Raw genomic sequence first — 12,401 nt, 5'->3', positions numbered from 1 at the left:
TTCAAAGGTTGAATTATGGAGAAAAATAGAAAATGTGAGTTAAAGATAATATAAACCTTAAATCTAACTTTTAGTTTCAAAATTAAGTATTAAAACTACTTTTTTAGTGTAATAGACAAAATAAGGCAGGTACAGAATGAATTCAGAATCAAGGTTCATGTGTAAATTGTACCAATTATTTTTAAAATACTCAAAAAAACATCAAAGTTCAGCATCTTTAAATACAGGTAACCTATCTGAAAATTCCAGTCTGTTAAAAGAAAGAACACTTTTGGCCCAGTCAGTAAAAACTGAAAATATTAGGCTATAAAGATGGGGGAGAGGGACAACTAAGCTTTCAAAAGTTTTGTACATTTTGAATAAATGCTGCTATAGCTTAGGTTTGGAAAGACACTGGGGAGATTAAACACTTTAAAAGGCACTCTTCTTTCTGAAGCCCACTTATAAAGTTTGTTTTCTCTACTAATATAAAGGAAAAAACAAAGTTGGTTTCATATTGTTAGTTTTGGTTTTCTTTGCCCCATACTAAATCTTCCCTCCCACAAAGGAAGTAAATTAAAGCAAAATAAGATAAAGAAAAGGAAAGAATAAATAATATCATACAGTTCTCAGAGCTTTTTATATAACATGGACAAAATTATCATCACTTAGGGTTGATTTTTTTCACCAGCCCTAAATTTTTACAGTCATAATTTACTGTTTCAGAATCCTCCCATGTAACTGCTTAATGATTCCATTCCGCAAGTGAGCATAGATTTTGCTCTGTTGTTATAAAATAACTGAATAATCGTAAGCTAAGCAGCATTCACCACTCATGAAAAACCTGCACTATGGGTTGTTTTTCACAACACAGAAAAAAAGGTGACAAGTAATTCATCCTGGGGTGGCACTTGTCAATCTACAAGCATTTATAAACTTTTCCAGCTACTCTGTAATTTAGATTTGTGCTATTATAAAGCTTGGATCAACAAAACAAAAAACAAACATCATCTAGGTTACTGAAAGAAAGTCAATAAAACAAGATGTGTCCCATCCTTAAGGATAGCCACAAAAAAATCAAACTGTTCTTTAACAGTTTGAATTTAAGTCTTCCTGTTAATCAATCAAAAATAGCTGGGAGAATTAGCTCGCTTTTAATTAAGTGAAAAGGAAAGAGTAAACACATTAACTTTAGTAGCAAAAGTACTACTCTAAAGAAACTAACATGTTAAAGGAAATGTCACGACAGACATGTTGGCTTTCATCTCATTTGATACCGATGTATGTGTGTACAATTAATCATCCACAAGGAGTGTCTGAGGGCAAAAATATAGCTTCTTAGTACAAAAGGCCAATAATGAGCATTTGAAAAATATTTGCACTTTGAAATTAAATAAAACCTTAGTAATAGTTTGTGTGTGAGTTTGATATCTGCTCAAAAGGGCCCTATGCCAGCTCCAGAGAGATGTTGCTCATCGAGATGGTTATGTACTGCAGAGCTGGTTGGAAGCCAGGTCACAACTGGAGAAGCCAAAGAAATCTTCCATTAACTTCAGCTTATCCTAGGGTTCTTGTTCTTGGGAACCTTCAGCTTCCTGAAATATAAAAGTTTAAATGGATAACACATTTGGGAAGAGTGCAGTAATGTACCTGGAATTACAAACTAAATGTATATTATTAGGCATGTTCTCCACTGTGAAGGAAAATATTCTTAATGTACTTGTTCTCCTCCTAATTCAACTTTTAAAATGTGTTTCTGATCCTTATTATATACTTCTCAGTGTTAGTGTCATTAATTCATAGCCTCTGCCTTGCATGGACATTTGGAAGATCCGTAGCGCACGCCCATACATGCACGCCTTCTCTTTCTCTCTCTCTCTTTCTCTCTCTCTCTCTGTCCTCTCTTATTACAAACAAAATCAAGCACATAGAAAAACAGAAAAGTCAGTGTTTAGAATTTACCCATCATCTAATTTTAAAGCATTTTTGCATTATTTGCCATATATTTATTTGGTTTTTAATTTGTTACATATAAGTATATATAAATTTATATGTAATAAGTGTATATTACATATAAATGTATACTTAAGATAGGGACATTTTTCTCTGTAACCATAATACCTTTATTATACCTAATAAAATTAAGAGTAATTCCCCAATATTATCCATATTCAAACTTTTCAAAGACTCCCATTGTCCCCCCCAAATCTTCTTACAACTGGTTTGTTCAAACCTAGTATCCATCCAGTGAGGACATCCAGTCACACTGCACTTGATTGCGTTAGTTCCTTAAATTTCTTTTCATTTCCATCTTCATTTTCCATAACCCTGACCATTAAACTCTTTCAGTATCCAGATGATGTTTGCTTTTTGTTTTGTTGATCCAAGTTTTATAAAAACCATATCTGCTTGGTTTTAAAAAGGCAATTGCCCTCAGTAAAATCTCTCTCTGATATCAAATTCTTCTGGTTTTACAACAGAATAATTTCTTTCCATATTCTGTTTTATAAATCCTTGAGGTCTTTCCCTAAACTTTAGGCTACAAAAATGTGACTCTTTTTGCAAATAATAATAGTGGACTTACTTCAGAAAATAGAAAAAATTCTGATCATACAAAAAATAAATCATCCTACACTTTAAGCATAATAAACCTGAAAACGGGGGCACCTGGGTGGCTCAGTGGGTTAAGATTCTGCCTTCAACTCAGGTCATGGTCTCAGGGTCCTGGGATCGAGCCCCCCATCGGGCTCTCTGCTCAGCAGGGAGCTTGCTTCTCCCCCCTCTCTCTGCCTGCCTCTCTGCCTACTTGTGATCCCTCTCTCCCTCTGTGTCAAGTAAATAAATAAAATCTTTAAAAAAAAACCTGAAAATGGGAAAATAAAACTATACATACTAAAATTAGATTTGTAGTTCCAATAACTACATGAATGGAGTTGAAATCAATTCCAAGTAGTATAAAAGTTCTGTCAAAATGTCAGACATATCTATTGAGTCATTCTCTTGATGCCACGATCGGTTTACAACAAAATAAAACAAGCAGATATCACTTCTTTCATTTAAAAAAATAAAGATTTATTTACATGTTGAAAGTGAATTATTCCTGGTCGTGGTAAACATACCCACAAACCCTCGAATAATCTTGGAATTCTCCCATCTTCAATGGCCGTACGGTCTAACAGCCTCATCCCTTGCACAAAACCCAAAGAGGAAGCTGTCCATAACACTAGTAGAAGACTTTTATCTCCCTGACGCGGCTCCTCCAGTTTCATGCAGAAAACACCTAACAGTCCTAAAATCTGGGAGATCCACATTAGAGATGGGCCAGACGAGAAAGCTAAGGAAAGAAATCAACTCATTTATGAGCCTCACCATCTAAGAATGTTAGTCTGTGTCTTCTAAATAAATGGAGACCTTTTTTTCTTGATTGAGACTTTCCTCTTCTTTTCTGTAACAAAGAAGGAGAAACCAACGTCAGGTGAAAATGTTAAGAAGAAAAGGAGGCAAATCTTAGAAAGCAGGCTCCGGGCGATGTATTTTCTCCCATATTTTGGGAAGCACTACCTGCATCTGGGAACAGATCCAAGCTTACAGAAAGCTACACCACTAGTACCTTCTATCTAATAATACACATGCCTCCACATGCCCCTGGGTCTGTGAACTTCTACATGCCTCAGAATACTTTTAGATGGGAACCTGGGAACCTGAAGGGGGTAAAACAGACACCTTAGTTTATCACTAGTATCCAGCCTCTAATTCCATTCCTTATTCAGAAAAGAAAAAAGAAAAAGTTCTGTGTTGACCTAGAAGCCATCTTTATTGCTTTGTGGTCAATCCCTAATGTAGAGTTGGCTTTATTGGGCATCTCAAAATCAATTCTTTTTGCTTCAGTAAATATTTCTTTTTTTTTTAAGATTTTATTTATTCATTTGACAGAGAGAGAGATCACAAGTAGGCAGAGAGGCAGGCAGAGAGAGGAGGAAGCAGAGAGAGGAGGAAGCAGGCTCCCTGTGGAGCAGAGAGCCTGATGCGGGGCTCGATCCCAGGACCCTGAGATCATGACCTGAGCCGAAGGCAGTGGCCTAATCCACTGAGCCACCCAGGCGCCCCTTCAGTAAATATTTCTTGATGAAAAGGAACAAACAGTGCTGGGACAACTGAAAAACTGCAATTGCAAAAGAATGAATTTGGACTCCTACTTCACTCCATATACAAAAATTAACTCAAGGGGCACCTGGGTGACTCAGTGGGTTAAGCCTCTGCCTTCAGCTCAGGTCATGATCCCAGGATCCTGGGATCAAGCCCCACATCAGGCTCTCTGCTCAGTGGGGAGCCTGCTTCCCCCTCTCTCTCTGCCTACCTCTCTGACTACTTGTGATCTCTGTCTAATAAATAAATAAAATCTTAAAAAAAGAAAAAGAAAACAATCATAAATCTTCAGGACCTTGGGTTAGCCAATGGTTTTTTAGATATGACACCAAAAGCAGAAGCAACAAAAGAAAAAATTGATGATTGGGACTTCATCAAAATTAAAAAGTTCTGTGCTTCAAAGGACATGAAGAAGAAAGTGAAAAGGCAACCCACAAAAGACAAACCCAACTTGTAAATAGGCAAAATATTTGAATAGATAGATCTCCAAATAAGATATGCAAATGGCCAATAAACACATGGAAGGATGCTTAACATCGTTAGTCACTAAGAAAATGCAAATCAAAACCTCAGTGAGATACCACTCTACACCCAGTAGGTGGCTATAATCTAAAGGTCAAACAACAAGTGCTGTCAAGGATACGGACCAATTCGAAGCTCGTATGTTGCTGGTAAGAGTATGCATTGGTGTAGCTGTTTTAGAAGACAGTCTGGCAATTCCTCAAAAAGGTAAACATATAGTAACCATATGTTCCAACAATTCCAGTCCCAGGAGAGTTGAAAACACATGTCTATGCAAAAATTCATAAATAAATGTTCATAGCAACATTAGTCATATTGGCCAAAAAGTAAAAAAAAAAAACAAAAAACCTAAAAGTCCATCAGTTGAATGGATAACCAAGTATGGGATGTACATGCAATGGAATATTATACAACCATAAAAAGGAATGAAGTACTCCTACTACTATATGCTCTCCATGGATGAACCTAAAATATTATACTAAGTCAAAGAAGCAGACATTAGAGGCCACACTGTATGATCATCCATTTACATGAATGTCCAGAGTAGGTGTAGGAATGCTGGCCATGCTGACTCTATCTTTGACCCACCATCTTGTTGTAGTCTCCTTGATGACCTCTTCGTGGCTACATGTTCTAGAGTAATGTATAAGATGTAATGTAAAAGTTAGGGGCGCCTGGGTGGCTCAGTGGGTTAAGCCTCTGCCTTCGGCCCAGGTCATGATCCCAGGATACTGGGATCGAGCCCCGCATAGGGCTCTCTGCTCAGTGGGGAGCCTGCTTCCCTCTCTCTCTCCCTCTGCCTGCCTCTCTGCCTACTGGTGATCTCTGTCTGTCAAATAAATAAAATCTTAAAAAAAAAAAAGATGTAATGTAAAAGTTAAATGTGAAAACTCCGTACTCAACATTCCAAAACCGCAATATCCAGGGAGGCTGTTCTGGATTTCAACGGGCCCATTAAGATACTGGTGCAGATAACAGTTTTCTACAGAGGCACAGGTGGTGCCAGAAAGTCCGTTAAACGTTAGCAACCAATCACGTGTGTCTGACACTCCCCCACACGTCCCGCTCCTTTAAAACCAGCAAATGAGGGGCACCTGGGTGGCTCAGTCAGTTAAGTGTCTGCCTTCAGCTCAGGTCGTGATCCCAAGGTCCTGCTTCTCCCTCTCCCTACAGCTCTGCCTACTTGTGCTCTCTTTGCCAAACAAACAAACAAATAAATAAAACCAGCAAACTAAAACGTGGGACTTCTGAGGAGACTACCTGTGCAGCTGTCCAGATGGCGGTCCTCTCAACCCTCCCTGTCAGTAGTCACTCAACATAAAACTCGGTGTATTCTGTATGGGGCTGCCTACTTCATTCATGTTTCAAAGTGCCTCCTCAGCTTGGGGGGCACTCTACATTCTCCTCACCTTTGAACAATATGCGTATCCACAGATAGATAAGTAGCTGCCAGCAGCAGGTGGAAGGAACAATGGTGACGGCTAACGGGTATGGAGTTTCTTTTGAGGATGATGAAAATTCTGGCGTTAGTGGTGATGGTCAACAATTTTGTGAACATTAAAAAGGTGATTATTGGGGCGCCTGGGTGGCTCAGTGGGTTAAAGCCTCTGCCTTCAGCTCAGGTCATGATCTCAGGGTCCTGGGACCGAGCCCCGCATCGGGCTCTCTGCTCAGCAGGGACCCTGCTTCCCCCTCTCTCTCTGCCTGCCTCTCTGCCTACTTGTGATCTCTCTCTCTGTCAAATAAATAAATAAAATTTTTTTTAAAAAGGTGATTATTTATGATAGGTCAATTTCATCTCAGAAACTATGAATTTATTGAGCACCTTCTATCAGCATTTCCTAGGCACTGGTTTGCGGCACCCCTGCTGACTGCCCAGCGGTCCTCGCAAATGTACACTTTACGTTAAAAGTAAGGAATAGCCTAGAAAAGTTTTATGTAAGCAGATCCTGATAATATCAAATCCTCCATAATAAAGCCTATAATGAAATCTTCTATAACATTAAGAAAGCTTTTGCAAAGTTACTAAATCACCCTCTAATTTATCCATCCTGTGAATTTAAATTCTTGTACAAGACTTACTCAGAGGGAAGAACATCTGTTCAACAATCGTTAAAATACCAAGAGTCACACAGAAGAGTGTTAGAAGACCTCCCAGAACTGCCCAGCCTTACGGTTTTATCTCCACCACTTTATGAGCTCTCTCAGCCCATCGTTTCTTCCGGAAATGCTGGACGAGGACCACCACGATTACGATTATGACCATCAGTGCACAGGCAGAGCCAATGGCCAGGGCCAGGAAATAGATCTCAGAGAAGCGGACTGTAAGGAGAAAAGGCGGATCTCATGTTTCTAAAAAGAGAAGGGACGTGTTGAAACCTAAAGCGAGAAGAAGGATGTATTTTCACCACTAAATGGAATCTTCCTTTCTCCCACTGTATGACCATGTGACCTCTAGGAGCAATAAGCAAGCCACATGAATTACTTTAGTGGTTCTCAAACGACGGTGCCAGGAGTAGCAGCAGCGGCGCTCTTAAGAACTTTGAAATGAAAATTATCAGGCACGGGCTGAATGGCGGGGCGGGGCCCAGCAATCTGTTCTAACATGTCCTCCAGGTGATTCTGATGCAGCCTGAAACTTCCAGAACCACTGAGCCAGTTGAACCACTTTGTGGGGTAAGGTGATTGCTGACCTCATCAAACCCAGAGACGTTTCTCCCCGACTCCCTCTCACCTCTGGCATTCAGTCAGTCATTGATTCCAGCTTATTAAGGACCTACTATGTTCAGACACTGCAATGGAAATACAAAGCCAAAAAAGGCATTACCTTCAGGGAACTCTTGCCCACCCGGAGGATAGGCAAGTTAACCAGTAACTATAGTCTAGTAGATAAAATGATGCAAGAGGGAACCCAGAGGGAAAGGTCCCTAAACCAGGCAGAAACTGTGAAGCCTGGGTCTCTTGGCTTTTAGTCTGATTTCTGATTTAAGCTTCAGTAAACCCAGAGCATCTGGGTGGTTCATTCCGTTAAGCATTTGCTTTCAGCTCAGGTCATGATCTCAGGGTCCTGGGATGGAGACCTGAGTCCCTGCTCAGCGGGGAGTCTGCTTCTCCTTCTCCCTCTGTGCTGTCAAATAAGTAAAATCTTTTTTTAGGGGTGCCTGGGTGGCTCAGGGGTTAAGCCTCTGCCTTCGGCTCAGGTCATGATCTCAGGGTCGTGGGATCCAGTCCCAAATCGAGCTCTCTGCTCAGTGGGGAGCCTGCTTCCCCCTCTCTCTCTGCCTGCCTCTTTGCCCACTTGTGATCTCTCTGTCAAATAAATAAATAAAATCTTTTTTTTTAATCTTTTTTAAAGGGTTTCCTGGGTGGCTCAGTTGGTTAAGCATCTGCATTCAACTCAGGTCATGATCCCAGGGTCCTGGGATAGAGCCCTGCATTGGGCTCCCTACTCAGCAGAGAGCCTGCTTCTCCCTCTCCCTCTGCCTGCAGCTCTCCCTGCTTGTACTCTCTGTGTCAAACAAATAAACAATATCTTTTTAAAAAATCATTTTTAATTAAATAAATAAACTTCAGTAAACCCTCAGAGACAGAAAAGACATTAGAAAAAATGTCTAAAAAAAATAAAATTAAAATTAAAAAAAAAAAAGAAAATGTCTAGCCCGGGGGTTCCCAGCCTGGAGTCCATGAAGGAGGATGGGGAGAAAGGGGGGCTGCAAGTCCACAAACCCCGTGTCATAGTATGTGTATGTGTACATTTTTGTGGGAAGCAGAGTTGCAGATTTCATTAGATTCTCAGAGCAGTGATCACCGTATGTTTAAGAACCACATGTTCTCGTCTAACCTGTTCATGCAGGTTAGATGCAGATGAGTTCAGAAACTGAGGTCCCAGGACATTCTACTACTCCTTTCGGTATTCAAATGACTTCTCCAAGGTCACACAGCTCTATTGATGGGGCCCCAAGGGTGATACTAGGAATGAAAAGAGGAAAAACCCTACCACTTTACAGGCTTATACATTTTGGGTAGTAATATTATGCGTTAGTTAAGAGCATGCACCAGAGAGAATTAGGTCCAAATACCAGCTCCAACACTCACCAGCTGTGTGATTTGGGGTAATTAACATTTGAGTCTCAGTTTCTTCAAGGTATTAAACAGGGGTAACAGTATCCATTTCTTGAGTTCGTATTTTTAAAAAATCTATTCCTGGGATGCCTGGCTGGCTCAGTCAGAAGAGCGTGCAGCTCTTGATCTCAGGGTTGTGAGTTCAAGACCCACATTGGGCGTGGCAACCACTAAAATAAATAAACTAAAAAAATAAAATTTTGTGTAAATTGTTCCATGGTGTGTCTACACGTCATAAACACTCAATATGTGGTCGCTATTATCATTTTCAATGCAAACATATTTTTTTCAGTGCAGGTGAGAATCTAGGGAATTTTTATATCTATTATCTCATTTTATCCTCACTATAATCCTCACTCTATTATTCTTAGTGTAAGGAGAGAAAGAAAAGATTTATTGACAGTTGGTAAATGATAACAGTGGCTCAAACCCAGATTTACAGCTCTGAAGTTTTATGGTCTTTGCTTTTTATTATCTGGCGCAGTTCCCGGGTTTGCCTTTACAGGATTGCAAGCGATATGGTGCATTCGTACAGCTTTGGAGTTAAAGATGCTTGGGTTTGAGTTCTAAATGGCTCCGTGTATCAGCTCTATGAATCTGGACAAGTGACTTAATCTCTGGGAGCCTCAGTCTCCTCATTAGTAAAATGGGGAGCACTGAGAGCACAATAAACTGACATGATACATAAAGACGGAAGTATGCAAAACCGCTGGCATGTTGCAGGACTTAGTAAAGGAGAGCTTTTGATATTGGTATGTGCTGCCTAGGATGGTCGTCTGAGTTAAATGAGCTAGTGTGGGTCCAGTGTGGGACAGTGCCTGAAACAGAGTAGGTACTCAATACATATCTGGAGAACAAACGAGTGGATGAACGGATCTGTTGTTAGCCTTTTACCAGAGAATTGCTTCCTTTCTGTTTTACAGTCTCAATGCCATTCCTGTAACAGAGTCCCTCCTCAGTTTGCTTAACTCTCTGTTTCTTTCCACAGCCAAACAAAGCCTTTCTCTTTTTACCCCTTGACTCTTCAGTCTCCCTCTGTAGATTGCAGATCTGAGGGGCTATCCCCGCTCTCCACCCTTTCAGCCATCACAGAAGATTACCCCCCCTCTTTTCAACATGCTCTCACCCTTCCCCAAACCGTTCCCCACCAACCCCGCATGACCTACCAGTGTGCACCACGCTGAGCCGAATCTCCCCTATCAGCCCATCAACATCAGGCGGGTTCTTCACCTGGCAGGTGTATGTCCCATTGTCATCAAACTGCAGCTTCCACAGGATGATGGAGACGTCATACCGCTCAGGATTCCCGTCCCAGACCACCCGATCCTTGAAACGCCCACTCATGGGTTTGAAGGGATCCACGTGGTAGTAGAATACCTAGAAGGCAGAAGCGGCCAAAAGTCTTCTTCAGTACGTGGGCAAGGAGGCTGAAGTGGAGGCAGCCAGACTCACTGCCCCATCTGCAGCTCTCTGCCTAGAATCTCCTGCACTCAGGGCACCTGGGTGGCTCAGTCATTGAGCATCTGCCTTCAGCTCTGGTCATGATCCCAGATCCTGGGATGGAGCCCAGTACTGGGCTCCCTGCTCGGCGGGACTCCTGCTTCTCCCTCTCCCACTCCCACTTCTCCTGCATGTGCTCTCTCTCACTGCCAAATAAATAAATAAAATCTTTTTTTTTCTTAAAAAGAACCTCTTGCTCTCCCATTGATGGACCTCGAAGTTCTGTCTCTGTCCCAAGAATTGTTTCTCAGCTTTGCCCTGCCCTCGTTGCTAAGAAAAGCAAAGGAAGTGCGAGGAGAAACAGACTGGCTTATTCTCCCAACCAAAGTTCCCTGGCCAGTGACAATAATCTACTTACAAACTGCTCAGGCCCCCCATCTCGAGGCCGGAAGTTCCAGGTCACCGTCAGAGCATCACCCACGGGGGCAAAGCTGGAGAAAGTGCACTTTAACCGAACATCTGTCCCGTTGACAGCCTCTAGCGCTTGGGAGGTGTAAATTTCCACCGCTGCTATCGGCCAAAGGGCTGCTGCCAAGAAAAGAAAAAGGGAAGAAGTGTATTAAGAGAATTTGTGAGCCAAAATAAATGTCCGAGCGAGGCATGAAACCAGAGATGCCCCAGCTCTCAAATTTACTTCATCCTGAGTCTGCATACTCCCACCTACGTGCCCCTGGGACCTTCCCATGCCCTAGAACAAAGAAGAATACCACTCAGCGAGCCTTCTTAGTGCCCTCACTTTCTCCACGGCACCGTACCCCAGCCTCCGGGTACCCACTCCAAGCTGTTCTAATAAACTACAGATGTCGGCAAATACAATTGAAAGCACAAACAAGCAAATCAAAACTAATCATAACATGAATCAGACACGGATTCAGATTAAGCATTATGTAGCATGTGAATCACGGTCCCCTAGAAGTTTTCCGGACAGGGTCCTTGTTAGGTCATGATGTCATGCTGTTGGTAGCCTTCTGCAGAAATTGAGTTCATCAACCCCCGCCAGCTTCTGCTGCTTGTACCCCTGGAACTTCTATACCACGTGGCATTTTTTGTTTTTTTTGGGGTTTTTTGTTTGTTTGTTTATCATGACATTTACACTGAGAACTTGCACATTGGGGCAGTTTCAAAATTACGGGGTGGGGGGGTCCTCTCTCCTTAAATTCTCTGCTTTTCCAGGGCTGCTGTGAGTCCCAGATGAGACCCACACACAGAAATCCTTGTGCCAAGTCTTGCCTGCAGTGGGAGGTTGAGAGTAGCCAGACGGGAAAAAAGAAAAAAGGCTTGTAACCTGAGATTAAAAAGCCCTCTCTGTGCCCGAATCACTAGCTGCCGAAACACACCTAAACCTGTTTGTCCGAAATCAGTTCTCCAAAAACAACCCACCAACTTCAGTTTTCAGTAAAGTCAAAACCAGAACGGACGGTCACTGTGGCTCAGGCTACCAAACAAAGCTCTTGTGACTTCGGAGACACTTAGCTAACTCTCTGGGGTAGGCAGGGAAGGAGCAGAGGCTGAGAGAAGCCCCCCCCCCCCCCGCCCTTACCTGTGAGCTGTATGCCAAGGAGAAGCAGCCCAGCACGCGAAGGGCTCTTGCCATACATGAGGGAACCCAGCCCTGGCCGCGGAGACCAGACCGGGCAGACCGAGGGCTCCAGCAGCCTGCCAAGGCCACTCCGGTAAGAACAAAACCGCGCTGCTCCCCGGAGAGAAGAGCCAGCCCCTCACCTACTGGGAGGCTGAGCGCCAGTGCCTCTGACTCACCCCTGCCCCGCTGCTGCACTTTGCTGGAATGAGGTGGGGCCTCAGCTCCCTACTGCCCTCCTCCTTTCCTCCCTCCCGCCTTCTGGGCGACAGACAGTCCTCACTTCGTTCCAAACCCTGCAGTCCACTCTCCACTTTCCAGTTCCTCTGATGGGGTTCTGGCCTCTGGATGGCCTCAGAACCAGCCAGAGGATGTGATACCAATCTGGAACGTCCCAGGCTGCTTTGGGTCTGGCCCTCTACACACACCGGTTTTTTCTAAGCAGGCTTCCCGCTGGCCTGGGAAGTGATTGTTGAAATCACCTTGCAATGATTCCGCTTCCCCAGCACCTCCCTGGGGCCACGGGAGCCTACACCGGATTCCTGACTCCAAA

General features: G+C 42.8%; 1 protein-coding gene across 3 annotated transcripts; it reads right to left on the bottom strand.

The window, feature by feature from the left end:
- Positions 1-600: 600 nt before the first annotated feature.
- On the bottom strand, positions 601-12,044 carry MPZL2 (myelin protein zero like 2). Of its 3 annotated transcripts, XM_046015196.1 has the most exons (6): positions 11,810-12,043; positions 10,628-10,797; positions 9,936-10,146; positions 6,822-6,969; positions 3,349-3,424; positions 601-1,574 (listed from the first exon to the last, which is right to left on the bottom strand). In XM_046015196.1, exons 1-5 carry the CDS (start codon positions 11,865-11,867, stop codon positions 3,361-3,363), a joined length of 651 nt encoding a protein of 216 aa, XP_045871152.1. In that variant the 5' UTR covers positions 11,868-12,043; the 3' UTR covers positions 601-1,574; positions 3,349-3,360. The 3 variants fall into 3 exon arrangements, with proteins under 3 accessions (XP_045871152.1, XP_045871153.1, XP_045871151.1); XM_046015197.1 differs by lacking the exon at positions 601-1,574 and having other exon boundaries at positions 3,030-3,424; positions 10,628-10,794; positions 11,810-12,044; XM_046015195.1 differs by lacking the exon at positions 601-1,574 and having other exon boundaries at positions 3,030-3,424; positions 11,810-12,042.
- Positions 12,045-12,401: the final 357 nt, after the last annotated feature.

This window comes from Meles meles, chromosome 8, assembly GCF_922984935.1.
Source record: "Meles meles chromosome 8, mMelMel3.1 paternal haplotype, whole genome shotgun sequence".
Lineage (NCBI taxonomy): Eukaryota > Metazoa > Chordata > Mammalia > Carnivora > Mustelidae > Meles > Meles meles.
Note: the sequence above shows the minus strand (reverse complement) of the source record. Positions and strands in the feature narration are given on the sequence as shown.

Bases quoted from the DNA above. Each gene is read 5' to 3' on its own strand.
- MPZL2 (XM_046015196.1), bottom strand. From the start codon at position 11,867: ATGTATGGCAAGAGCCCTTCGCGTGCTGGGCTGCTTCTCCTTGGCATA. The intron at 10,798-11,809 runs GTAAGGGCGGGG...TTTTCTTGGCAG, and splicing joins CCTTGGCATACAGCTCACAG to CAGCCCTTTGGCCGATAGCA. The intron at 3,425-6,821 runs GTAAGGCTGGGC...TCTTTGTTACAG, and splicing joins AAAGTGGTGGAGATAAAACC to AAAAGAAGAGGAAAGTCTCA.